Source organism: Sus scrofa, chromosome 12, assembly GCF_000003025.6.
Source record: "Sus scrofa isolate TJ Tabasco breed Duroc chromosome 12, Sscrofa11.1, whole genome shotgun sequence".
Lineage (NCBI taxonomy): Eukaryota > Metazoa > Chordata > Mammalia > Artiodactyla > Suidae > Sus > Sus scrofa.
The window spans coordinates 1,225,927-1,251,330 of NC_010454.4; the positions used below are offsets into that span (position 1 = coordinate 1,225,927).

The 25,404-nt window shown below is 61.1% G+C and overlaps 4 protein-coding genes across 6 annotated transcripts; 2 read left to right on the top strand and 2 right to left on the bottom strand.

Moving 5' to 3' along the window:
* On the bottom strand, positions 770-6,822 carry CCDC137 (coiled-coil domain containing 137). Its single transcript, XM_021066472.1, has 6 exons — positions 6,632-6,822; positions 6,115-6,248; positions 3,625-3,847; positions 2,398-2,480; positions 2,155-2,234; positions 770-1,992 (listed from the first exon to the last, which is right to left on the bottom strand). The coding sequence occupies exons 1-6, from the start codon at positions 6,760-6,762 to the stop codon at positions 1,768-1,770; spliced, it is 876 nt and encodes a 291-aa protein (XP_020922131.1). The 5' UTR covers positions 6,763-6,822; the 3' UTR covers positions 770-1,767.
* On the top strand, positions 6,910-8,455 carry OXLD1 (oxidoreductase like domain containing 1). Its single transcript, XM_021066473.1, has 2 exons — positions 6,910-7,024; positions 7,898-8,455. The coding sequence occupies exons 1-2, from the start codon at positions 6,968-6,970 to the stop codon at positions 8,297-8,299; spliced, it is 459 nt and encodes a 152-aa protein (XP_020922132.1). The 5' UTR covers positions 6,910-6,967; the 3' UTR covers positions 8,300-8,455.
* On the top strand, positions 9,960-13,882 carry PDE6G (phosphodiesterase 6G). The gene is made up of 3 exons (XM_021066474.1): positions 9,960-12,054; positions 12,477-12,517; positions 12,952-13,882. Exons 1-3 carry the CDS (start codon positions 11,909-11,911, stop codon positions 13,026-13,028), a joined length of 264 nt encoding a protein of 87 aa, XP_020922133.1. The 5' UTR covers positions 9,960-11,908; the 3' UTR covers positions 13,029-13,882.
* Positions 13,898-25,309, bottom strand: TSPAN10 (tetraspanin 10). Of its 3 annotated transcripts, none has more exons than XM_021066469.1 (4): positions 25,174-25,309; positions 17,989-18,188; positions 16,275-16,867; positions 13,898-14,998 (listed from the first exon to the last, which is right to left on the bottom strand). In XM_021066469.1, exons 2-4 carry the CDS (start codon positions 18,022-18,024, stop codon positions 14,452-14,454), a joined length of 1,176 nt encoding a protein of 391 aa, XP_020922128.1. In that variant the 5' UTR covers positions 18,025-18,188; positions 25,174-25,309; the 3' UTR covers positions 13,898-14,451. The 3 variants fall into 3 exon arrangements, with proteins under 3 accessions (XP_020922128.1, XP_020922129.1, XP_020922130.1); XM_021066470.1 differs by having other exon boundaries at positions 17,989-18,191; positions 25,174-25,298; XM_021066471.1 differs by lacking the exon at positions 25,174-25,309 and adding an exon at positions 22,547-22,651.

Here is a 25,404-nt window from a genome sequence, read left to right on the forward strand (position 1 = left end):
ATGAACCGGACTGGGAACCATGAGGTTGCGGGTTCAATCCCTGGCCTCGCTCAGTGGGTTAAGGATCCTGCGTTGCTGTGGCTGTGGTGTAGGCCCGCAACTGTACCTCTGATTGGACCCCTAGCCTGGGAACCTCCGTGTGCCACAGGTGCGGCCCTAAAAATAAATAAATAAAACTTCCCCCGTGTTGGGAAGAGTCCCGTGACCCCCCGGCTCTTCCCTGCTCTCCTGTTGGCTCACACACTGCTTTTGTCAGGGGAAGGTGAAACGGCAAATTCCCTAAGGCTTCCCAAGGTCTTTTTTTTGGGGTCTTTTAGAGCCGCACCCACAGTATGTGGAAGCGCCTGACACCAGTCGGATTCTGAGCCTGCTGAGCCACTGCCGCGACTCGGCGTGCTGCGGGCTCCGACACCGCGGGCAGCTCAATGCCGCGCTCGCCAGTGCCAAGTTCCCGGCAGATGGTACCGATGAGGGGGACCGGCAGTACACACGGGCGGCACGTTCCCACACACGACCCAGAATCGCCGTCCCCACTGCTCCCTCCCAGGCACTCCAATCTGCCTGATGGGCCACTCGGGGTTTGACACGTGGGTTTCATAGTAACTCTGCTGCGAGGACACCGACACTCAAAGAGAGGCCGCCCCAACGGCCGTGGGGCGACGGGGCTGAGTCCTGGCTACTGCATGGCCACCTGGCCACCACCCCCCACCCCGCCCCCGCCAGGACCACCCACCATGAGGAAACACAACCCTGAGACGGGGACAGCTTCTGCAATTTAAATCTTTTAATTGGAAGATAAACTTCCTGACACAGAATGCCAACCTGGGGAAGGGCAAACAGACCCACACAACTCCATGCTCTCTGCAGGGCCGCTGCGGCCAGCACTGGGGCCGGGCACCCCCTGCACTGCCCAGGCCGGCTCTGCTGGCTAGAGGGCCCTGAGCTGGGGAGGGCGAGGAGGGAGCCCACCGGCTGTCCTTCCCAAGAGAGCTGTGAGCAGCCCCCCCACCCAATGCTTGGCTGCTCACAGCCCAGAAGCCTCAGCCCCTTGCTTGAACCCCACACCCGGGCAGGACAATAAAGCCAGACGCTCCCTCCCTCGGGGCCAGCAGGAGAGTCCAACCTCGCCAGGCCCTCCTCGGCAAGAACTCACACGGCCCTCCGACCACAACAAAGTCCTCGTGGTCAAACCACTCTGGACCGGGGAGGCCTCCCCAGACCGCAGTGCAGGTGGCTCAGACTGCAGCTGAGCGGAGGTGGCTCTGCCTGCGTCTGTGGGGACGTGACAGCAGTGCCACAAACTGGTCCAGGTGACTGGATGCTGACGGCTGTGCTGCTCTGTCACAGCCACCAGAGCCTCAGTTATGGGCTCAGTCGACCTGACTCGACACTGTCCACAATGAACTGGCATTTAGGGACAGAATTATGGGATTGGCTCTCCCTAAAGCGGCCCTGGCTTCTGTTCCAGGCTGGATCTGAGTGTCCAGAGCAAAGTTTCACGTGACACCAGGCTCAGGGGGACAACGCAGGCCGCGTATCGTATCACCCAGAGCCAGCCCCATCTACAGGCTCAGGAGAACGACGGCCTGAAGGAGACGTGGCCCTGCTGGCGGTCACTCACCACAGAGCAGTCCTCAGGGAGAAGGGAGAAGACCGAAGCCCTCGCCCCGCCTGAGGCCCGGGGTGAGCTCCGAGGAAGGGGCCCTCAACCACAGGCCACCCGCCGGCTCACCCTGGCCCAGGGGCAGGCGCTCTGCTGGGTCGCCGTCACACACGCGTCTGCGGCTTCTTCCCGGGCTCGGGGCGGGGTGGCCGTGGGGACTGGGTCCCCAGCCGCTGCTGCTGCTGCAGCTTCTTCAGCGCCCTGTAGGCCTGCACGGCCCGCTCCCTCTCCTCCTGGACAATCCGCCGTCGGGCCAGCGAGGTGGCCGGAGGCTGGGACACCCCGCCGGAGCTTAAAAGCATCTTCAGCATCAGCGGTTTCTTTCCGGGCTGAGGAACAGAGATGGAGGCTAAGGCACAGGTTTGGGGGAGGCGAGGTCACAGAGCCCTGAGCTCGGTGCAATGGCCTTGGCCCAGTGAGGACACGGCGCTGCATCTGTGCGCCCTGGGCCAGGCAGCACGGGCGCGCGGCGAGCCCCCGGCCCCGCTTACCTGGCCGCCGCTCCCGCTCGTCCTGGGCTTCGCGGTCAGCTCTGGGGGCTGCAAGGCCACCTCACCGAACTCCACCGTGTCTGGACGGACAGAGGAGCACGGCTCAGGCCTGCAGTCCACAAGGCTGCAGCCCGGGCACCCAGGGCCAATGTCTGCCCACCCCCAACTCCAGGGAGACGCTGGTGCCCAGGCCCGCCCCCACCCCCCGGAACCAGGGCTGACAGTGGCTTCGGGCAGAGCGACCTCGGAGCAGCTCCTGCTCCAGCCTTTCGGCTGCCGCCTCCTCCCGCCTCCGCCGGACCTTCTCCAGCCGCCGCTTCTGGAACCTGAGAAGAGAACAGGGCTGTTCACGCCCTCGACTCGCCTCCCGACTCGGGAAGCAGGGGCCGCCCCACTCGCAGGGGGTGACCCAGAGGGCTCTGAACCAAGCAGGGCCCTCCAAAGCACCGAGCCGGGGCCCTCAGGGCGGTGACTGTGCCTCAGGGCCCCCAGGGTGACAATGCCTGGAGATGTGGGGGGTGGAGGGGAGGACGCTGCTTAGCGCCCTACAGAGCACGGGACGCCCCCAGCCCACCCCGGACCACCTGCCCGAGTGTCAACTGAGCTGCTGCTGCCAAGGGCCCTGCACAGTAGCACGTGACAGGGCCCCTTAATGTGACTGGAACCAACATTCAGTGACACCTTTGGAGCTCACTGTGGCTTCAGGGGGTACCAGGGACAGGCGTTTCCGCTGGCAAACGTGACCACGTGCATGATGGGAACTGACATGCAGAGAAAGCACAAAGCTGAAAACTACCAAGCTTGCGGAGAAGTTTCTGAGGAAAGTTTGGCTCGGTTCATGTCAGAAGTTGCAGCAAAGATAGAAACACACCTCAAAAGCCCTTGTTTGCTGAAATCTCCGCCCCAGCCCCCGCCCGAGGCTCAGGGAGGTGCCACAGTGCCAGCCTTCTCCAGCGCTGAGGGCAGGATGGGCAGGGGAGCCCTCTGGGTGCCAGTATCTCCACCCAACCCACCCGGAAGCGGAACTGAAAGGGCGCAGACCCCTGCGAATGACACCGCCGCAGGCTCTCCCATCTCTCTGGGGCTGGGAAGGTGAATCTGACGGCCGACGTGCGTAGGGCAGCCGGGAAGCCGCCAGGAGGGCACTGAGCCTCGCCCGTTCTCGACTTTCTGACAACTGGCCCTGGGGAACAGCCAGTCCTCAGCCTCTCTTGGACACTGTGGTGCTCTCCAAAGAAAGGCAGACAGAGCTAGGCCTTCAGAGTTCCATGGGTTCAGAGCCGCCCTGAAGCCCTGCAGAGAAGCAGTTCCGGTGGAGACAAAAACACCGGCTGATGGACCGGGTCCATGCTCTCCCGGAACCACGGGGTGTGTGGTGGGCGCCCCTCAGCAAAGAGACGCTGTCTTTGCTGCAGAAGACATCCGGGGACACCACAGCCCTGCCTCCCCAGCCCCTCCAGCCCCACGCACGCCTTCTTCCGCTCAGACTTCTCCTTCCTGGGAGCCGCCTGCGCCTCGGGCTGCCGGCTGGCCTGGTTCTTGCTGAGGAACAGCACGTGCTGGGCCTCCTGCTCCATGCGCCGGACGTAGGCCCCATCGGACTCCCACTTCCTCTGCTTGAACTTGGGGACGGCGATGTCCGACTCCACGCCCTTTGCTTCCTTCTCCAGTGTCCTTCTGAAGGCCACCTGGGCTGAGGACAAAGGGAAACGTCAGAGCAGCGAGTTGGAGGGCGACGGGGTAGCAGGTGGGCACCAGGCTGGCCGCCCATGTGCATCTCCCCTCCGAGGCCACAGGAGGAAGACAGGCTCAAGTGGGAGCTCAAGAACGTCCAAGATGCCAGCTGGGGGCACCCTGGGCTGGGATCCCTGCAGCCCACCAGTACATGTCAAGATGGCCTCTGAAGGAAAAAAAAAAAAAAAAAAAAAAGGTGTGGCGCAGTGGTTAACGAATCCGACTAGGAACCATGAGGTTGCGGGTTCGGTCCCTGCCCTTGCTCAGTGGGTTAACGATCCGGCGTTGCCGTGAGCTGTGGTGTAGGTTGCAGACGCGGCTCGGATCCTGCGTTGCTGTGGCTCTGGCGTAGGCCGGTGGCTACAGCTCCGATTCAACCCCTAGCCTGGGAACCTCCATATGCCGCGGGAGCGGCCCAAGAAATAGCAACAACAACACCAACAACAACAACAAAAGACAAAAAGACAAAAAAAAAAAAAAAGATGGCCCCTGAAGGAGTTCCCGTGGTGGCTCAGTGGTAATGAACCCAACTAGTATCCATGAGGACACAGGTTAAATCCCTGACCTCCCTCACTGGGTTAAGGGATCCAGCATTGCTGAAGCTGTGGTGCAGGCCGGCAGCTGCAGCTCTGATTGGACCCCTAGCCTGGGAACCTCCACATGCTATGGAGGCAGCCGTAAAAAGACAAAAAAGGAGTTCCCGTTGTGGCTCAGTGGTCAACGAACCCAAGAAGTATCCATGAGGACGCGGGTTCAATCCTGGGCCTCGTCAGTGGGTTAAGGATCCAGCACTGCCGTGAGCTGTGGTGTAGGTCGCAGACTCAGCTCAGATCCCACGTTGCTGTGGCTGTGGTGCAGACCGGCAGCTGCAGCTCCAATGCAACCGCTAGCCTAGGAACCTCTATATGCCATAGGAGTGGCCCTAAAAAGACAAAAAAAAAAAATTCCTCTGGAAGCAAAAGTCAGGACACCAGACAACGTAGAGAATGAAAGCATACATAGCTTTTACCCTGTAAACATGTGAGAATATGGGAGGTCAGACAGGAACATTAACAGCGTTTCTTGGTGGGGGGGGAGCAGGACTCAGAGACAGGGAAGGAAGCTACGCCTCACTGCAGAGCCCTCGGGACTGTCCGATTTCACCAAGTACTGCTACCGTCTAAGCCACCCAGCAGAGCACCGACTCACAGAGCGTGTTCCAGAATGTGCCCTCTCCCACCTGCGCCAGGGACCTCCTCAGCCTCTCCCCTTCCTCAACTTTTTTTCCTTCTTAGGGCTGCACGTGCGGCACATGGAGGTTCCCAAGCTCGGGGTCCAATCAGAGCTACAGCTGCTGGCCTACACCACAGTCACAGCAACGCAGGAGCCGAGCCACGTCTGCGACCGACACCCCAGCTCACGGCAATGCCGGATCCTTAACCCACTGAGCGAGGCCAAGGATCAAACCTGCGTCTTCAAGGATACTAGCTAGGTTCATTTCCACTGAGCCATGATGAGAACACCTCCCTTTCTTCAACTCTTTATTTCACTATCACTTTGGCAGCCACCTAAGGCCCAGCGGAATATCTAAAGTTTACAGAGAAATAACAAAATAGCATTGCTGCAAAATGAGTCCCATGTTTGGGAAAACAAATACCTAAATGTGTACAGAAAACACAAACACAGGGGCCTCCACTCCCCAGCATCTAGCGTGTGATTTGCAACAGGTGAGCACCCTACCTGGCTTTGGCAGCAGGGGGAGGTGCTCAGGGGATGGGGCCGATTCCCTCCCTGAGCTCGGGACACCATCTACGTCCCTCCACCGTGATTTCTGCGCTGCGGCCTGAGAAACCCCCATCATCTCTCATTTGCAAGAGCTTCCCTGGCCTGCAGTGACCTCTCACTCCCGCACCTGCTACATAATGACCTTTTCTCAAGTAAATCCAAACTGACCGTCCTCCCTGATGGCTCTCCACCATTCCGAGGGGCAGGGGGAGGAGTCAGCAGTCCCACCTCTGCCCATGAAGCTCTGGGGCTCCTCCTGGAGCCTCACCTGAAACCACAAGGCTACCTACAGCCAGTCATTGCTTTGGCCCTGGCAACACCAGCCTTCAGTCAGTACCCCCTGTGCTCCTGCAGCCTCGACCGCCAGGGCCTGGCAGATTCCCTTTGCCGGAAATACTGGTGCAATTAAGTGGATTCAAACACACCAGGCTTTCCTGCCACCCAGCGCGAGCCTACAGTTACCCTCTTTCTTCCTCTTCTTGTTACTGATGGGGTTTTTCATCTCCTGGCGGCTCCTCATAATCTCTCGGAGGCGGAAAGGGATCTCCTGCTCGTCCCGGTTCTTGGGCTTGCAGTTCACTTTCTTTTTTTCTTTGCTAGGAAGGAGAACACGAGGGTGAGACGCGTCCCAAAACAAGCAGAAGCAGAATCACAGAAACTAAAGCTGGGCTTGAATAAACCTCGCAGGCCACCTTGGCGGCTGTAGTGCGTGCCGGTCACCGGAGCACGACCTCGTCCTCGCCCTCCCAGATCCTGTCTCTGGCCGGGTTTCTCGCAGGACGCTGGGTGGGGGTGCTCCGAGAGCTCCCGGACGGCAAAGCCGGCACTCTGGAAGCTGACAAGGGCCCTCTCCCTCACGCCTTCTCCCCCCCGCCCCCGGCTAACCCTCCAGCGCGTGGACCGCACGACGCGGCAGGGCGCTGGGCCCGGCCGCGGGAGGGAGTCCCGGGGGTCTTCAGAGTGGTGAGACCGGACCCACCTGTGCAGCCCTGGCTGCGGTGCAGAGCGCTGCTTCCCCGGCTGCCGCTGCCGCCGGCCCCGCGGTCGCCCTGGGCGCCCAGGCCCCGCTGTCCCTGCGGGCGCCGCGGCTCGGCTTCCAACTCCCGCCATCTGCACGCCTGACGCCCACAGGTGCAGCCGCTTCCACACTCCCGCACGGTCCCGCCCCACTCCCGCCACTTCCGCTTCCTGCGCTCAGCCCCGCGCTCATTGGCGGGGCGCAGCTCCCTGGCGGATCGGGATTGGTTAGGGCGGCCGCCTGTTCGCGGCTCGCGTTGGCCGGGGCGCGCAAGCGCTGTGGGCAAGGCTGCGGGTGATGCTGCTGCGGAGCGTAGCTGGGGGATGCTGGGTGGCTGCCGCTGCCCGCAGCCGGGCAAGTACCGCCTGGGGAGGAGGCGGGATGCGCCGGGAGGCCGGGCCCCGCAGGAACCGAGAGCCCCGTCTGCCCAGCCTCGCCGCCTGCGGTGACCGCCCCCTGTCCTTGGTGCTTGCGCCGGGCACGGCGTGCGGGAGGGCCGCTCGGCCACTGGGCAGAGCTCAGGGTAGTACCGGCGACTTCGTAGTGTGTTCCCTCATCCGGCGGTGCTTGGGGAACACCTGCTGTGTGCGAGCCCTTTGGGGAAGCCTCGGTGACGTCAGAGAAATAAGTTTGGGCCCGTGTTCAGTGCGCTGGAGACAGAGGGGGAAGGGGACCCCGGGGGCCGGGGTCGGTGCTAGAGGTGGGGAGACGGCTGCCCACCCGGCCCCCATGGGGCTTGCGGGAAGGGCTGCCCACCCAGCCTTTGGGGGTGACCTGGGGGGCCTGGGCTTTTCATGTGACAGAGGGTAAGAGATGAAAGGGTGCTGTCAGGAGTGCCAGCTGGAGCAGAAATGGCTGTGTGGGCTGGAGCGCGCAGACTTCCACCGCCCACACGCCTGTGCAGGCCAGACAGAGCCTTCCAGCTGGAGGTGCAATATCACACACACACACCCCATCTGCTGGAGTACATGCCTAGTGCCAGGACGAGGCCAGCAACTCTTCTGAACCATAGGGCACCCTCATACCAAGTATCATGTCCATTTTACAGATGGGAAACTAAGTCTAGAGGGGAAGTCACTAGTCTTAAGGTCACACAGGAAGGAAGGAAGCTGAAAAGGACACATAGCTCCCTGCCAGTGACAGGAGGCAGACATTTCCCCAGGGCTGGAGGCAGGCAGGGCCCCCTACCAGCTTGCTGGAGACTCATGTGCTTCTCTGTATCTGTAGGTGCTACTCTCCAGCTGGGACCGGTGCCAAAGGCTTCCTGGAGACAGCAGCATTCTTCACAGGACCCGAGGCTTTGGAGGCCACCGAGGGTTCGGAAAGGACCACGAGGAGGTGGAAACCCGAGCAGGTGCAACGGACCCCGGGCAGCCCAAGTCCTCCCTGCCCGGTGGGCGCCCCTCAGAATCCCCGTACCCACCACCACCTGAGCTCCAGCCACCCACAAACTGCTGCATGAGCGGCTGCCCCAACTGCGTGTGGGTGGAGTACGCAGATGCGCTGCTGCGGCACTACCAGGACGGGGGGCAGCGGGCCCTGGCCGCCCTGGAGGAGCACGTGGCTGACGAGACCCTCAAGGCCTTCCTCAGGGTAGAGATCCAGCTCCGCCTGAAGAGTGGAGGCTGAGCCACCTGCCGGCCGCGCACGCCTAAAACAAGCACCTCGGATGCGGCTCAGCCTTTGCCCCACGGCCCGTGTGTGGCGGCGGCGCAGCGACGGGAATAGGACGAGCCGCTCCTTGTCTTTGCCTGAGAATAACACGTTCCCTGCAGTGGTCAGCCAGCAGGCTTCTGTGTTGTCTGTAGGCTTGTGTCGCCTTGTCAGGGAAAGCAGGGGCAGTTGTCATCATTTGTTCACTGGGCACCTACAGCCGTCACCCACCTGTGAGAGTGAAAGGAAACACGTCCTTGACAATGAGCCCAGGAGCCCCCTTCCCTGTCCCAGCATCCCAGAGGTCCCACCCATTGGTCAGCTCTGGTTACACCCAGGGGTGCGCGGCAGAGGGAGGGCCATCTGGTCCCATGAAGCTGCCTTTGGCAAAGCCCTTGGCAGGCACAAAGGCCCACGGGCAGCCTGGGAAGCACCCCATTCATCCAGCTGCAGGAACGATCCCCAGCCGCCAGCCAGACAAGGCTGCAGGTCAACCTGCAGAGGCCCGAGCACTGCCTGGTCCCCAGTCCTTCCAATCCCCTCAGCCGTGGCTCCCAAGGCAGTTGGTGGGGCTGAGTGATTGGGAGGCCTCAGGTGTTAGCCCTAGAACCAGTCTGGTCCTTGGCTACAGAGCTGGCCACTGGACCCTCAGCCACGTAGACTTTATCTTAGGGCCCTCACTGCCCAGCCCGACTCCTGCTCACCCTTGTCCATGGAAATTTTCCCACCTCCTCTGCCTCCCCCCCACCCCCCGCAGTTCCAAGCTCTGATACCAGTGGCCTGGACAGTTGAGGGTTCAAGGAATTTAAGCCTGCTTTACTTCCTCTCACTTAGGAGCAAAGCTAGCGTCAAACATGCCTTCATGAGGAATTTGAGCTGACACACAGGCCCTCCCAGGGGCCATTAATGGAGAGCCAGCGTTCCCCATGGAGACAGAGCTGTGAACAAGGGACTGAAACCACAGCCACACATGTGCTGCCCAGCTAATGCCTGAGGACACCCAGGAGTGCTGGCTCTCCCTGGCCAGCCAGGGTGTGCCACGGGGCAGCTGTTTTGGCTGGTTCAGAGAAGAGCGATTAGAACCATCCACACTTGTTAGACTCCCTCTCAGAGAACACCTACTCCAGCCCCGTCCTCACGCAGGTCAGAAGACCGCCCAGGAAGAAGGAGATTTACCCCAGAGACAAGGGCACAGCAGGGCTTGGTGGGCTCAGGGCCCCCGAAGGGGTCTGCCACGTAGAGGTGGTTGATCTTGCAGACATAAGAAGAGGTTGACCGGGTTTTGAAAGGTTGTCTCTGTGTATGCAAGACTGCGGCAGATCTCCAACACCAGGAGAAGGGAGCTGGGGAAAGGCGAGGAGGAGGAAATGCACCATGTGACAGGGCCAGTGGTGCAAAGGCCCTGGGGTAGACAGGGCCTGTTGGAGCACAGAGCACAAGAGGGAGGGGTGAGACGTGAGTTCAAAGAAGCAGATCAAGGAGTTCCCATCGTGGCGCGGTGGAAATGAATCCGACTGGGAACCATGACGTTGGGGGTCCGATCCCTGGCCTCGCTCAGTGGGTTGACCATCCGGCGTTGCCGTGAGCTGTGGTGTAGACTGCAGACATGGCTCGGATCTGGTGTGGCTGTGGTGGAGGCTGGCAGCTGTAGCTCTGATTCGACCCCGAGCCTGGGAACCTCCATGTGCTGCAGAAGCAGCCCTAAAACAAAACAAAAAAGTGTATCGGGACCAGGCTTTGGGTCCACGAAGGCAGATTCCTCAGCAGTCAGGACTGGAAGCAGGGGAGGCCCAGGACAGTGGCCGGCCCGTCTCAGCTTCAACGTGAGCAGCTTCAAGAGAGCCCAGCCCACTTCCTGATCACACCTCCCTTGCCTGCCCTGACCCTGTTCCTGGCTCGTCCTTCCTTCGGGCCCTTGACCTCACCGGAGCCGCGTCCCCCATCGTGGGGAGTCCTCGGTGGTGGTGCCCGCCCCACAATCTCCTTAGTGTGGGCGCAGCACGGTCCTAATCAGCTTACCCAGCATGATAAAAGCCCAGCTGGCACCCTGCTGCGGGAAACCTGCCAGTCACACCCACGGCCCCCTGAGACCCGCCCCAGCACTGGGTGAGTAGCGACCCTCCCAACTTGCCTTTCCTGGCGGCAAGGGCGTCTGCCCGGAGGGTGGGCTGGCGGGCTTTTCACCGCCATCCTGAGGTCCAGGTCTGGGAGTCAACCCACTGCTCTGTTCAGAAAGGATGCCCAGCCCATCAGCTCTTCCGTGCCCCATGTCAGACAGCGCTGCCGGCTGTCCTCTAGGCCAGCAGTGGTCTCTGAGCCTCAGGCCACAAGCTCAGCCAACGTGAGGGGGTACCAGCCATAGGCCTGGCTGCTGCCAGGGCAGCTTGGGTGCGGTTTCCAGGGGGAGAGCATCTGACAGAGCTCCATTAGGGCTCGGATGTCCCAGGGCCTGAGGCTAGGGAAGGGGTCGGGCTGGGCCTGCACCGCCTGGGCTGTGGGAAGTGGGTATCCTGGGGGTTGAGTAGCCGGGACCACCAGGCCTGCCATCGGCCTTGGACCCCATGCAAATCAGGCTCCCGATGCCAGCTTCCTCCCAGGCTGATGCTGGTCCTGGCACAGAGGCTGGACCTTAGGGATGGAAGGTCCACAGCGGGGTCCACCCAGGGGCCCCAGCACCCACGGCCAGGCCTTCCTCGCCAGTGGAACCACCTGATCTTGCCTCCCAGTTGCTCTCAGCCCTGGTGCTCCAGCAGGCAGCTGGTAGTGCCCCAGGCTAGCGTCAGGCACTGTGGCCCACAAAGTGGAAGCAAGAAAGGGGGCCCTAGAGGTGGTGCCTGGGGCACCCAGGGCCAGGGCAGAGGCTCCTGTCTGTGTCACATACTTAGCCCCAGAACCTTCTGGGCTCGCAGTGGCCCCTGAGGGATTAGAGTCTCCCTCTGCTGCTAATACGCTTAGAGGAAACTGAGCTGCCCTGGGCAAGGTCACTGGGGCTTAGGGCATGGGGGGAGGCTCTGGGGGAGAGGAGGAGGGGAGGTCACCCTGTTCAGTGGGTTCAAGGACTCCAGCAGGTGACACTGGCACCCAGAACGAGCTCTAAGCACAGTGAGCAGCAGGGGGTTTGGGGGGCGGTATTTCCCAGGAGAGGGAGATGCGGCACACGGCTCGCTACGTGTCTCATTGTGACACAGGCGCCTCTCCTGCCTGGACACCCTGCCCCCCCGTTTCTCAGGTCACTCTTACTGGTACCACCGGGTGCCCAACATGCCACCGTGAGTGAGACCACGTGTCCTGCCCAGGGGTCGGGATGGGGAACACAGGAGAAGGGGAAGGCCCTGAGGAGGGCTGCGTCTGGGGCCGCCCACGTGGAGCTGGTGGGGGCTCCCCGGGGCAGGGATATGCTGGCCAGGTCATGCTGGGGGCCAGGGGTCTCGTGCGTCAGGCTTTCTTCTGCCCTGGTGGGTTGAGAACTGCTAGGGGTGTCAGAAGCAGGAGGGCTGACTGGGCCCCGCTCTGGTCTCTGTGCTGCCCACAGTGTGAGGGGGTCCAGACAGCAGAGGTCGTCACAGGGTCTCAGTCAGCCTGGCCATGAACCTGGAGCCGCCCAAGGCCGAGATACGGTCAGCCACCAGGGTGATCGGGGGACCCGTCACTCCCAGGAAAGGTCCCCCCAAATTTAAGCAGCGGCAGACCAGGCAGTTCAAGAGCAAGCCCCCCAAGAAAGGCGTCCAAGGGTAAGCAGAGCTGTGGGGGGTGCCCCTGAGCGGGGGTGGAGGGCCCAGCCCTGGCCGCACGGGGGAGGGGCTGCCCCTCAGGTCAGGAGCCAGGCGGGGTCTCAGCCTTTCCTGGTCGAGGGTGGTCCCACCCTCCTAAGCAGGTGGGGCAGTACCCAGGGCCTGAGCCTGGCCTGTCTCGTTCCTTGGCACGGGGTCCGGGGGCGGGGGGGGCGTCAGGGGTGCCTGTCACCCTCTAGCTGTTATTGCCGATAGGTCTAGAATGCATGCCCACCCCCGCCACTCAGCCACAGTCCCACCAACCAACATGCGTCCACACGCCTGCACGCACACACTCACAACCCCCAGCCCCAGGTTCTGAGAGTGTGCCACGCCCCACTCCTCTCCTCCTGCCTCCCGCCCTGACCCCTCTGTCCTTGCAGGTTTGGGGATGACATCCCTGGAATGGAAGGCCTGGGAACAGGTATGACAACCACTGGGCTCCGCCCAGGTCCCCCCGACTCACACGCCCCGGGGTGTGTGGGGGCCCCAGCCCCACCCCGCGCTCTCAGGCAGGGCCTCACTTCAGGCACCACCTCGACGGTCCATGTCCGCCCCCGACATCAGGTTCCAGGCACCATCCAAGGAGGCCATCGTGTGCTTGGAGGGGCGGGAAAACAACCAAGCTCTTGCCGTCCCCACCCCCAGCAAGGCCAGCTTCCTCTAGGCTCCCCCACAGCCTGCTGCCCTCTCTCTTCCTGGGCAGTGCCCACCCCACCCCCAAAGCTGGTGCCTCCTGAAAGGAGGGCTCTGCACCTGGGACCTGCAGCCTCCCTCCCCGGGTGGGGACACCAGGGCCCCGCGAGGCTGGGGCCCTGGGACACGACCCTCCTGGACCCACTGGCCCTTGTCCTGCAGACATAACGGTCATCTGCCCCTGGGAGGCTTTCAACCACCTGGAGCTGCACGAGCTGGCCCAGTATGGCATCATCTAACCCGACCGCCGCCTGCAGCCCCGGCCCCTCCACGCCGCCGCCAGCGCCAGCCCCTGCCCAGGCTCCCTGGCAGGAGGCCCGCCCCCCAGGGAGGTCCAGAGTGTCCAGATTGCGTCTGGAGACCCTGGCAGCATGGCATCCTCGGCCCCCTGACGCTAGTCATCACCCCGCAGGACGCCCCGGGGCCACAGGCCCTGGTTAACTTCCCGAGACCCTGGTCCTCAGACCACCTCTTCCCATGGCTGGAAGGCGAGGGCGGGGCCTGCCCCGGCACCCCCCCCACGGCCCTGCCTGTCATGGGGGGGTAAGCGCTCCCCACTAACCCCCAGCTGAGGCCCTAGGTGGTGTGGTGGGTGACAGGAGTCATGCCTGGTGTCCTTTCAAATAAAATGAGTGTGTCCACCGCTTGCCTGGGGCACGGTGTCAGTGGGGGCAGGACCTGAGGGCACCGGGTGGGGGGGCAGGGGCGGCAGGGGCCTGGCCAGGCTGAGGGAAGGAGACCCATCAGGGGCTGGGCTGGGCTCGAGATGGCTGGACCAGGGCAAAGCAGGCCGCGCCACGCACTCCAGGGGCACAAGCAGACCTCGGGGGGCCCAAGGGCAGCTCAGGTCAAGGAGGGGAACGCCACTCTGCTCCCCACGGGTGAGGAGACAGGTGCAGCTGGCCCCTCCTCAGTGTCCACTAAAGCTGTACAGCTGCCACCCATGACCCCGCAGTTCCCCTCCTGACCCCTCACCCAGGAGAAGCAGGGCACGCTGCCACACACACACACCTGCGTGAAGCTGTCCCTAGCGGCGGTCGGCATCCAGAAGCCTCCAAGCGCACGTCCACACGGATGTCGGGGTGTTCACACAGCAGAGACCAGAGAGTGACTCTTGAGGAGGGGCCCCTGGGACCCCGTTTATGCAAAGGCCAGAGAAAGCATTGTTAACCAGAGGCGGCAAAGCCCCAGCAGGGGTGACCGCGGGGAGGGCACGAAGGCGCCTGCTGGGGGGGCTCCACTGGCGGCCGATCCTCGGGTGGTTAGAGAGGCAAGGCCCTCACGCTGCCCCCTCGGCTTGGCTTGCCACAGTTCCCTCAGTGACACGTCTCCAGGAAAGCCACACCCCCAAAGGGAGAGCACTCAAGGGAGAGGCCCGGGCCCCAAGGTCAACTGCCACCAGGGACAGGAAAGGGGGAAGGGGCCCCAGAGGAGGGCAGGTGTCAGCCTTTGGTGAGGACATGGGGCCTCCCAGACTGGGCTTGGAGATGGGACTCAGAGGTGGTCGGAAGTGGGGGTCGGAGGTGAGGGTCAGAGTGGGGGCTGAGAGGCAGGTTCCGACCAACCAGTTCCTGCTTGCCCCTGTTCTCCCCACCGGCCAGGGGGCTTTGCCTGGCACCCCCCATGGGCAGCAGACATTGGCCAGGCAGTCGTTGGGTCGGCTTACAGCGGTGGGCAGGCAGCAGGGGGAAGGGTGCTGGGGAGACGGCAGGCAGCAGGGGGAAGGGCGCTGGGGGTCCCAGCCCCAGGCGGGTCACTCTGACATCTTCCCGGGGGGAGAAAGGGAGACCTGCAGCCCCAGACCCCATCCCAGTGCCCTGGTCTTCGGTCCCACCTGCCAGGCAGCCCGCTTTGGCAAAGGGCAGGGCACTGGGTCTGGGGGTCTGGTGGACGGGCCCAGCCTCCCTGCTGCGCCCTTGCAACAGCCAGGGCCCTCACCAGCTGGGTGGCCAGCAGGACCTCAGCCCCCTGGACCGTGACGACCGTGATGAAGCAGCTGCCTATAGCCCCGATGTTGCTGTGCAACCACTGGCGGAGTTGGGGGCTGCAGCCCTCCAGGTGCACCCGCCTCTGGGCCCCGTCTTCACCCAGGCCCAGGGCCCCAAAGCCACACTGGTCGTTGACAGAGGCCCCATCTTCCCAGGGGTCGATGCAGCAGGAGGCAGGAAGACGGCAGGCCTGGACCCGGGCGGAGCTACAGTTGAAGTACCTGCAAGGGCGCGGGGGGCATCAGTCTGGAGCGTGGAGCCCAGGCTGGACCACGGTGCTGGGTCACGTGTCCCTTCCCATCTTCAAATGTCCGTGGCCACACATGTGCAGGCACACACACACACAGGGCACGCAGAATGAACTCACACCCAGACACACACACAATACCCCAGCCCTGGGCAGCCCTCTGCACCTGGTTCTAGGCTACGAGGGGCACCCTGCCTGAGCAGCAGAAGGGGGACGGGGGCTGGCCGGGGGCTGGAAGTAAGACAGCCTCTGCTCCAGAGATGCGGCTGAGCTGGTCTGAGCAGCAGAGCTGGAGTGGGAGGAGGTGGGCTGATGACTGGCAGGGGCTTCTCTAGCGGTCCGTGGCCGTGGTGGGGGGTGAGAGGCCGCCCTGGGCAGTGACGGGGGGGTAGGGAGGCTTGGGATGAGTTTGTGGGGCCTCAGAGGAGTGTTGCTCTCATCACCTGCTTCAGGCGGCCCCAGGTGCCCTTGGCCTTTGACTGGCATCCAGGGCCCTGCTACCCGCAGGCTTGCCCCCTGGGCCCTCCCTCACAGGTGAGGTCTCACGTCCTTGAAGGGCGGGCCTCACCCAGGCAGGGGCTCAGAAGCCAGCAGGCCGGGTGCCCTTACAGCACCAGAGGGGGCTGCCACCAACCCAACGTCACATGTGGCCACCAAATGAGAACAAGCCATGTGGATGCTTTTAGGACGCCTGGTTCACAGAAGGATAGGAGAGCACATCTCATGACTGTTGGGTACAAATGGCTGGTTTTCAAGCGTCTCTGACTCACACACACACACACACACACATACCACGGAGGGGGGGGAGGGGGAGAGGGAGAGAGAGAGAGAGAGAGGGAGAGGGAGAGGGGGAGGGAGGGAGAGGGAGAGGTCTGAGGAGTCATAGTGCAGAACCACGTCCTGAATTAACCTAAGTTATTTTCATTTGACTTTTCGACAGTGAGGTGTCTTCCATAAAGTCCTCATTAAAAAAGAAAAAAGTGATTTTCTAAGCGTGCTGGCTGAGCTCAGAATGTGCGTGCACACACTCGTGTGCACACGCGGGCCTAGCACTCGGGTGTGTGCAGGTGCAAGTGTGCCCGCACGAGCATGGGCACACGTGTGAGCGTGTAAGGGTGAGGCGTGGGCACCGGGAGTGTCCGGTAGGTCTGCGGATGTGAGCGTGTGTGGGGACCGCCTCCTCTCCAGCCCCGGGGACCCTGCCGGCCACCTCGGGGCGGCCCTCCTCCCTCCCGGGCTCCAGGACTCACGGGTTCCGCTGCCAGTCCTGGTAGGAGGCAGCCCCGCAGCACTGCAGCCCGAGCTGGACTTGGTCGATGAGGAAGCACAGGTCCGGGTCGTCCTGGTAGTGGGTGATGGCTTCGCGGAGGACGTGCTCCAGGCCGTCCTGCAGCTGGCCCCAGAGGGCCGCCACCAGGGCCCCTGCCACGGCCTCCAGCACCAGGAAAGCGAGGACGCCCCCAGAGAAGCAGTGCAGCAGAAAGGCATTCTCGCAGAGGGCGCCCAGGCAGCCCGCCAGGCTCACCGCGCTGACGGCCAGCCCGCCCAGCACCAGCCCCAGCATGGGGTCTGCGGGCAGGGGGCCCCCGCAGCTCCTCCCCAGGGAGCCCTTGACAGCCAGGCCCCAGAGCCCAGCGGCCAGGGCCAGCAGGCCGAGCAGGGAGAAGAGGCAGTTGGTCAGAAAGACCAGGCACTTGAGGCAGCTGCTTCCAGCAGGGGGGGGACAGGCCAGGACCCCCCGAAGGCCGGCCCTCCAGGCCTGGTCCTCCCAGGGCGCCGGCCCTGCGCGACGTGCAGTGAGCGGGCTGCTACTGGCGAGGGGTGCTTCCTGACACCCAGCACCCTGCAGAGAGAGGAGGTTCCGAAGGGGTCTTGCCGGTTCAAACCCCACTCAGACCCTGGGACAGGCAGCTGGGGGGAGGCCAGAGCCGGGGGCCGGCGCCCACGGGAGAGGAAGCTGGAGGGTGGAGGCGGGAGGGGTGCTCAGGGACCTAGACAGCCAGGGACGTGGGAGCCTTCGGGCTGGCCAGGCAACAGAGGGGACTGTGAGGGGCTCTGGGGGGGCAGGGCTCTGCCTCCCCTCTAGAGGGCACTCAGCCAAGCCCAGGCCAAGAGTAAGGGGTGCTGAATCTTGGGGGCCCCCTCCTCTCGATTCCCCGACAGAGGCCTGGCTCACTGATGGCGAGGTTTGGAGAAGCTGCAAAGTCAGTTCCCCTTGGCCCCTGGACAGACAGTCCCAACTTCAGACCTGCCGGCCCCTCAACCCCTCCCCACAGGCAGGTGTGGGGGGCTCTGCTCTCTCTGCAGGGAGCAGGGCAGCGGAGCCTCGAAGTTTGGTTGGGGGCAGAGTCAGGAAGCTGTGCCCCAGCCTGGGCAGGGCTCCCAGTTTCCCAGGAAGCAGCTGGCCCTGCACTCCCCGCCCGCCCGCCTGCATTGGAGCAGAGGAAGGGAGGTTTATCAGCCCCCCAGACCCGCACGAGTCACTGAGAGACAAGGGGCAGGCAGATGGCATCGGCTTTCAGCCCCCTCAGCACCCTGAGCCAGAACCCACCCCCGTTCACAGAGAGGCCAGGCCGGCTCTCTTGCCCTGGGGCCACGCTGAGCTGAGCCGATGGCAGCCTTGGCGAAGAGGCGACAGGGAGATGGGAAGGCCGAGGGCACGATGGGGGCGTCACAGGTGGACAGGGATGAGGAACACTGAGGGTGGCCCTGTGGCCCTGCTGGGCACCGTCCCTGGGCACCACCCCTGGGCTCAGATTCGCCCCTGGCCGTGTCAAACACAAGGGCAGGGCCAGGTCACGGTTCAGAGTCTGATCAGGGCGTCTGAGCACTCAAGCCCCCCTCAATCCCAGCAGCTCCTCCCGGGAGTCCACCACCCAGCAGGCTGGGGGGTGCCTATGCAAGAGAAACGCGCCCCCCACCCCGCACCGCCCCCCCGGGCGGGGCCTCCAGGGCGCTGCTTACCTGGGCCAGCAGGGGGCTCCTTTCCCCCGCCTCCATCCTCCACCAGCACCTGTGCTCTGGCCCCGCCGGCCTCTCTGGCTGGGACACCGGGGCTGGTGCTGCTCGCGCCCCCGCCGCTCTGTGAGCTGGGAGCCCCACCGGGAGGCCGTGGTCACGACCGGATCATGTGAGAAGTCATATTTTAGGGCTTGAGACAGCGTCTGCTGGTCCAAACACAGAGGATCCTTGAGCCCAGATTCTTGGCTGCGGTCTATGCAGGCTCCACAAGGGGGGGCCGTGGGGGGCCAGCTTTGCAGCCATCACGCAGGGCCCAGTGCGGGCCTCAGCCTGGCGGGGGTTCAGTGCTGCCCCGCAGCTCAGCCAGAGGTTCAGGCCCCTGCAAAGGGCTCCAGTTACAACCCCGGGAGACCTGCTCGCTAAAGGCAGCTGAATGCCAGGTTACTGCTGATTTATTCACTGCAAGAAAGAAATTATAGGAGTTTCCATTGCAGCTCGATGGTGAGGAACCTGACTAGCATCCATGAGGATGCAGGTTTGATCCCTGGCCTTGCTCAGTGGGTTAAGGATCCAGTGTTCCCGTGAACGGTAGTCGCAGACACAGCTCGGATCTGGCGTGGCTGTGGCTGTGGTGCACGCCAGCAGCTGCAGCTCTGATTCAACCCCTAACCTGGGAACCTCCATGTGCAGCGGGTGCGGCCTTAAAACGACAAAAATGAAAAGAAAAGGGAAATTGTGTATATATACATATGTGTGTACGCACATACACGCAGGTATATTATGCATACGTAACACGGGTACATTTTATACACATATACACACACACACACACACACATATTTGAAGTGCCTTTCTTTTTTCCCCCACAAATTACTGGCTAAATCAGGTCCTTCCTGGTTCTGAGGTACCTGGGCTCCCCCCCCTGGAGCTTCTCAGGAGCAGGACGCCGTGCCCTAGGGCCTAGAAGGACCCGGGTCAGGCAGTCGCCCCGTGGAGGACAGAGGTGCGCCCAGGCTCTCTGACCCTGCATCATCCAGCCGGAAGGCTGGCTCAGAGCAGACCCCTACCCACCACCAGCTCTGCGAGACTGCACGCAGCCCCCACGGCTCCGGTCCCGCTGGCGCACTGTGTGAGGGCACGACCTGTGTCCACGCTGCTGTTGGCTTCTGGAACCCGAAGGTCCTGGGGGGCGGAGGCTGCCAGGTGCCCCTCTGCAAACACGCTCTCAGGGTCCGGGGGTGCACCTGCTCTGTGCTGTCTCCACTGTCCTCCCCACTTCCTTTCTCGGCTTCTTTTGTCTGACTCTCAAGCCCAGCCTCTCTTCCCCGATGCACCCACCACTTTACAGTCCAGCCGCATGGGCAGCTTGCTGGCCCCAAAGGGCCCGGCACCCCCTGAAATCTCCTCCCAGTGTCCAGTTCCAGACCAGTGCTGCCAGGGAGAACCTTTCATGTCTATGGGCTTCGCTAGCTCCTCCCAGAACGACCACCCCGCTAAGCTCAGCCTAAACGCCCGCAGGGGCCTGTCCCACAAAGGATGGTTGTTTGAAACCACAGGATGGTGGGAGAGTCTGCTAGTCAGCACGAGGGTGACCACAGACGACTGACAGGGTTTCTTCTCTGCCGGGGGCTGTTCCGAGCCCTGCAGTAGAGCTGTGAGAAAACCTGACAATCCCCACCCATGCAGGGGAAGCCACAGAGTAAGCACATAAGGAAACATATGCTCTCCTGTATGGTCACAGGGGCTACGCAGTGAGGGAAAGAGATGGGGGGGGCGTGGTGTGTGTGTGTGTGTTTGTCTTTTTAGGGCCAGACCCTTGGCATATGGAGGTTCCCAGGCTAGGGGTCCAATCAGAGCCATAGCCTCCAGCCTCCACCAGAGCCACAGCAACTCGGGATCCAAGCCGCATCTGCGTCCTGCACAACACCAGCTCCCTAACCCTCTGAGCGAGGCAAGGGATCCACCTGCATCCTCATGGATGCTGGTTGGGTTTGTTAACTGCTGAACCACAACGGGAACTCCTGGGGGGGGTTGTCTCATGAAAGGTGATCGGGGAGGCCTCACTGTAGGAAGCTGTCTGGCTCCTGGGCATGTGGCCAAAAGAATTGAAAATGGGACTCCAGGAGCTCCCCCTGTGGCTGAGCAGCTTAAGAATCCAACTGGTATCCACGAGGATGCAGGTTCAACCCCTGGCCTCCCTCAGTGGGTTAAGGATCCAGCGTGGCCATGAGCTGAGGCATAGGTCGCAGATGCGGCCTGGATCCTGCGTGGCTGTGGCTGTGCTGTGGCCGGCCGCTGTAGCTTCGATTAGATCCTTAGCCTGATAACCTCCTATGCCGCAGGTGCGGCCCTAAAAAAGCAAAAAAAGAAAAAAGGGGGACTCCGACAGTGACATGTTCACAGCAGCCGACAGCTGGAAACAAGCCCGGTGTCCAGCAGTGAAGAGTGGACAAACGCCACATGGTCCCCCTAGACCACGGAATGTCACCCAGCCTGGAAAGGAAAGAAACGCTCACACAGGCGACAACACAGACGACCTCTGAAAACCCGATGCTCAGCGAGGAAGCCAGACACCAAGGTCCACACATTGCACAATTCCACTTACTTAAAATCCCCAGAATAGGGAGTTCCCATGGAGGCTCAGCAGCTAATGCACCCGACGAGCAGCCGTGAGGAGGCGGGTTCCATCCCTGGCCCCACTCAGCGGGTTAAGGATCTGGCGTGGCCGTGAGCTGCGGTGTAGGTCACAGGAGCGGCTCAGATTCTGGGTTGCTGTGGCTGTGGTGTAGGCCGGCAGCTGCAGCTCCGATTGAACCCCTAGCCTGGGAACCTCCATATACCGTGGGTGTGGCCCTAAAAAGCAAAAAAAGAAAATACTTTAGACTCCAGAGCCGCAAAGGAAGTGGCGTTTCAAGGGCGGAGGGGGATGTGAGCTGTCCGACACCCCAACAGAGGCCTCGGGGACCCCCGCGGTGGGACGGCCTGTGGACGGTCCAGATTGGGACATGGGGCTGGGCCTGGACAGCCATCCACTGTCACTGGGTGTGAGATGCTGGGGGGAAGGGACCCGTGGCCCGGGGTGGGCACAGTCTCCAAAGGAGAGCTCAGCTGAGTGCTGCCAGCAGCGTCTGTGCTGAGCCGGGGTGCTCTCAGCACACATGAGGCCAAGGTGTGCAGGGAAGTGGGGTGCAGGCCGGAATAGGCCTGGGAGGAAGGTAGGTGGCAGTCTCCACATTTTGCTCCAATTGCGAAGGGGAGGTGACGGAGGCTGAGTAGTGCGTACCCTGACCTGACTCCTGCTCTATTTTACTATTTCATTTCACTTCACTTCATTCTTTGGCTGTGACACGGTTAAGTTCCCAGGCCAGGGTGGAACACGTGCCATAGCAGCCACTCAAGCCACAACAGTGACAATGCTGCATCCTTAACTGCTAGGCCACTGGGGAACTCCCTGACTCCCTCTCTATTTTATTTTATTATCTATTTTATTTTATTATTTATTTATTTATTTTGTCTTTTGTCCTTTTAGGGCCACATCCCCGGCATAGGGAGGATCCCAGGCTAGGAGTCCAATTGGAGCTGTAGCCGCTGGCCTACACCACAGACACAGCAACGCGGGATCCTATCCATGTCTGCGACTTACACCACAGCTCACGGCAACACCCGATCCTTAACCCACTGAGCAAGGCCAGGGATCAAACCTGCGTTCCCATGGCTATTAGATTGGTTTCCGCTAAGCCACACTGGGAACTCCCCGATGTTTTAAATACGATGGTCAAAGGAGTTCCCTGGTGGCCCAGTGGGTTAAGGATATGGCACTGTCAGTGCTGTGGCTCGAGTTGCTGCTGTGGCAGGGGGTTTAATCCCTGGCCTGGGAGCCTCGAGTGCAGCCAAAAAAACCAAATAGCTTCTACATGTATGTACACGCTCCATTCCTTCCATGCTTTGGCACCTGTCACTACCTGACAGTACATATTTAGATGCCACAGATTCCACCAGGGCCGGCTCTGCTTTCTGCTCTATCCCCAGTGTCAGTGCCATCCTACACATAAGTAGACACCTCGTAAATACACAGATGGAATGAATAAGCCAAGTGGAAAGAATCCCTGACGGGGGGCGGTTATAGAACAGAGTCTGTTATACATTTCTTTTGTCTTTTTAGGGCTGCACCTGTGGCATATGGAGGTTCCCAGGTTAGGGGTCCAACAGGAGCTGTGGCCACCGGCCTCCACCACAGCCACGCCACTCAATATCGAACCCCGTCTACAACCTCACACCACAGCCACAGCCACACCTGCACCACAGCTCATGGCAACGCCAGATCCTCAACTCAGCGACTGAGGCCAGGGATGGAGCCCTGCACCCTCATGCATATACTGGTCGGATTACTTTCCACTGAGCCGCGGTGGGAACTCCTGTTTTTAAAATGTTTTGGCCACACCCATGGGATGTAGAAGCTTCTGAGCCAGGGTCAATCCAAACCACAGCAGTGACAACTCTGGATCCTTAACCCACTGCGCTACCTGGGGACTCTGAGGTGGGGGCTTTAAAGAGTAATTACCTTAAAATAAGGCCATTGGCGGGGTCCTACTCCAATGTCCTTATGAGAGATGGAAGATGCTCAAACTTTCTTTCTTTTCTCGCATTTTTGTTTTGTTTTGTTTTTTTGCTTTTTAGGGCCACACCTGCGGCGTATGGAGGTTCCCAGGCTAGGGGTCGAATTGGAGCTGCAGCTGCCAGCCTACACCACAGTCACAGCAACGCAGGATCCAAGCCGCATCTGCCACCTATGCCACAGCTCACGGCAACGCTGGATCCTTAACCCACTGAGGGAGGCCAGGGATGGAAACTCTTGGTTCCCAGTCAGATTCGTTTCTGCTGCGCCACAGCGGGAACTCCAGGATGAGAATGTGCGTGCAAAGATATCGGTATACGCTTCTCCTAAAAATCCAAGTAAAAGTGCCCAAATTAAAAAAAAAAGAAAGAAAGAAAGAAGGAAGGAAAGAAAGAAAGAAGGAAAAGGAAACTGGGACACAGAGAGACACCGGGACGCACCGGGACAGAGGAAAGACACAGGAAGAAGGCGGCCGTCTGCCAAGGAGGAGAGAGGCCTCAGAAGAGCCCAACCAGCTGTCACCCTGGCCTCAGACTTTGGCCTCCAGAACCAGGAGAAGATCAATTTATGCCACCCAGTCTGGGGTGTTTTGTTACCGCAGCCCCAGAAAATGCATGTAACCACCAAGGTAACCTCAAAAAGAAATCCAAGAAACACCGTCACAGACACACAAGGGAGATTCCAGGGTAAGCAGGGCTGAGAGCAAGAGACACGGGTCCTCCAGCAACGCCCGAGTGTGTCCGGCCTGGGAGACGCCGCCAGGAGCCCCGGCCTGGCCCTGCTGTGCAAGGGGGGCCCTCGAGAGAGGAGATGCGAGAAGAGGCCGTCCTGGACACGAAGAAAAGGCCACGGTGAGCGTGCAGGACACGTGTCCGCATCAGAACCCCACGCCAGCTCCCCGAGGCCTTTGCTGCCACACGATCCGCCCTCTGGGCTACTGCATCCGCCCCGCTGCCCCCCCCCCATGGTCTGTTCTCTGTCCAGGCTCCAGAGAGCAGGTCTCCTCCACTCTTGCCCCTCCAAAGGCCTCCTCACGCCCTTAGACTAGCGTCCAGAGGTCTCCCAGGGTTCCAGGGTTCTTGCCAACCAGGCCTTCCCTGTCCTTCCTCTTTGCACTCAGCCAGAAGGTCTTTTTTTTTTTTTTTGGTCACTCCCCATGGCACGTGGAAGTTCCTGTGCCAGGGAGTGAATGTAAGCCACAGCAGCGACCCGCACCGCTGGAGTGACAATGCCAGATCCTTAACCCTCTGTGTCGCAGGGGAACTCCAGCCCAGCCCGTTCTGGTTCCTGGGCCTCCAGCACGTCTCAGGCCCCTGGACTTTGCGTGCGCTTTCACCTCGTCCTGTGTGCCTCGTCCCTCAGGTATCTGCATGGCCCACTTCACCTGGGACCTGTCAAACCTCGTCTCCTCAGAGACAGCTTTCTTGACCATCTTAGCTTTTATTTCAATTTTTTTATTTTTAATTTTTTGGCCGATATTTTATTTATTTATTTATTTTTGTCTTTTGAGGGCCGCACCTGCAGCATATGGAGGTTCCGAGGCTAGGGGTCCAATCGGAGCTGTAGCTGCCGGCCTACACCACAGTTAATACCGAGGCCAGGTACTGAACCCACATCCTCCCGAGTAACAATTTCCTAACTCTTTTCAGCACAGAAAATAAATAAATACAATCTGAAATTGATCCATGGGGGTTAAAAAACATAGTTTACTCTCTTTGAGGTTCTCATTTTTTTTTTTTCATAATTTCAGGCAAGGTCAGCTACAAAATGTGCAGAGCCCAGCGCAATATGAAAATGCTGAAAATGACAAAAAGACAGAAAAAAAAAAATTGGAGTTCCCGTTGTGGTTCAGTGGTTAACAACTCCGACTAGGAACCATGAGGTTGCAGGTTCGATCCCTGGCCTTGCTCAGTGGGTTGGGGATCCAGCATTGCCTGAGCTGTGGTGTAGGTTGCCGACACAGCTCGGATTCTGTGTTGCCGTGGCTCTGGCGTAGCCTGGCCGCTACCGCTCCAATTGGACCCCTAGCCTGGCAACCTCCATATGCCACGGGTGTGACCCTAGAAAAGACAAAAAGACACACACACACACACACACACACACACACACACAAATGCTGCAAATGCAGAGCTCCTTGCTGAAAATTATTAACGACGGCAAGACGGTGATAGCAGAGCACGAACCTAAAGCCAGGCCCTTCCAAAAAACAGCGCTGGTCTGTACCCATGAAGCTGGCACTGTGGGCAATTTTAGGATATTGGCTCTCTGGCAAAAAGCATTTATCTAAAATGCAGTTGAGAAGCTCCCGGCGTGGCTCAGGCCGCAGGTTCGATCCTTGACCTCGCTCAGTGGGTTAAGGATCCGGCGTTGCCATGAGCTGTGGTGTAGGTTGCTGTGGCTGTGGTGTAGACCGGCAGCTGCAGCTCGGATTCGACTCCTAGCCTGGGAACCTCCACGTGCCTCGGGTGCGGCCTTAAAAAATGCAGTCAAAACTCGCTCGTTTCTCTTACGTAGGATTGAGGGAAAATGCTTTCTTTAAAATATGTGTGTATATCATCAAGGTGTGATGTCACCTTCTCGAGCCTGTCTCCGTTTCCGTGTGACCAGGTGTCGGGAACGCCAGGCCGAGCCGACGCCCCCGGGCCCGCCGACCTCTCCGCAGCGTCTCTCCCGCGCGTGGCCAGCGGGGGCGCGCGTCTGCGCGGAGCCCAGGGCGCGGGGGGCCGGGCTGCGCAGGCGCGGACCGTTGGTGGGGCCGGAACCCGGTGCGCGGCCGGAACCCAGTTGCGCGGCCGCGGGGCCCG

What these genes read in the sequence shown, in the direction of transcription:
- TSPAN10 (XM_021066469.1), bottom strand. Translation starts at nt 18,024, where the DNA reads ATGGAGGCGGGGGAAAGGAGCCCCCTGCTGGCCCAG. An exon ending in GGAGCCCCCTGCTGGCCCAG is followed by an intron (nt 16,868 to 17,988) that starts GTAAGCAGCGCC and finishes CTCTCTCTGCAG; the next exon opens with GGTGCTGGGTGTCAGGAAGC. An exon ending in CAGGACTGGCAGCGGAACCC is followed by an intron (nt 14,999 to 16,274) that starts GTGAGTCCTGGA and finishes GCGCCCTTGCAG; the next exon opens with GTACTTCAACTGTAGCTCCG.
- PDE6G (XM_021066474.1), top strand. Translation starts at nt 11,909, where the DNA reads ATGAACCTGGAGCCGCCCAAGGCCGAGATACGGTCAGCCACCAGGGTG. An exon ending in CCCAAGAAAGGCGTCCAAGG is followed by an intron (nt 12,055 to 12,476) that starts GTAAGCAGAGCT and finishes CTGTCCTTGCAG; the next exon opens with GTTTGGGGATGACATCCCTG. An exon ending in AATGGAAGGCCTGGGAACAG is followed by an intron (nt 12,518 to 12,951) that starts GTATGACAACCA and finishes CTTGTCCTGCAG; the next exon opens with ACATAACGGTCATCTGCCCC.
- CCDC137 (XM_021066472.1), bottom strand. Translation starts at nt 6,762, where the DNA reads ATGGCGGGAGTTGGAAGCCGAGCCGCGGCGCCCGCAGGGACAGCGGGG. An exon ending in CAAGAAGAGGAAGAAAGAGG is followed by an intron (nt 3,848 to 6,114) that starts GTAACTGTAGGC and finishes CTTTGTCCTCAG; the next exon opens with CCCAGGTGGCCTTCAGAAGG. An exon ending in CGAGCGGGAGCGGCGGCCAG is followed by an intron (nt 1,993 to 2,154) that starts GTAAGCGGGGCC and finishes TCTGTTCCTCAG; the next exon opens with CCCGGAAAGAAACCGCTGAT.
- OXLD1 (XM_021066473.1), top strand. Translation starts at nt 6,968, where the DNA reads ATGCTGCTGCGGAGCGTAGCTGGGGGATGCTGGGTGGCTGCCGCTGCC. An exon ending in CTGCCGCTGCCCGCAGCCGG is followed by an intron (nt 7,025 to 7,897) that starts GCAAGTACCGCC and finishes CTGTATCTGTAG; the next exon opens with GTGCTACTCTCCAGCTGGGA.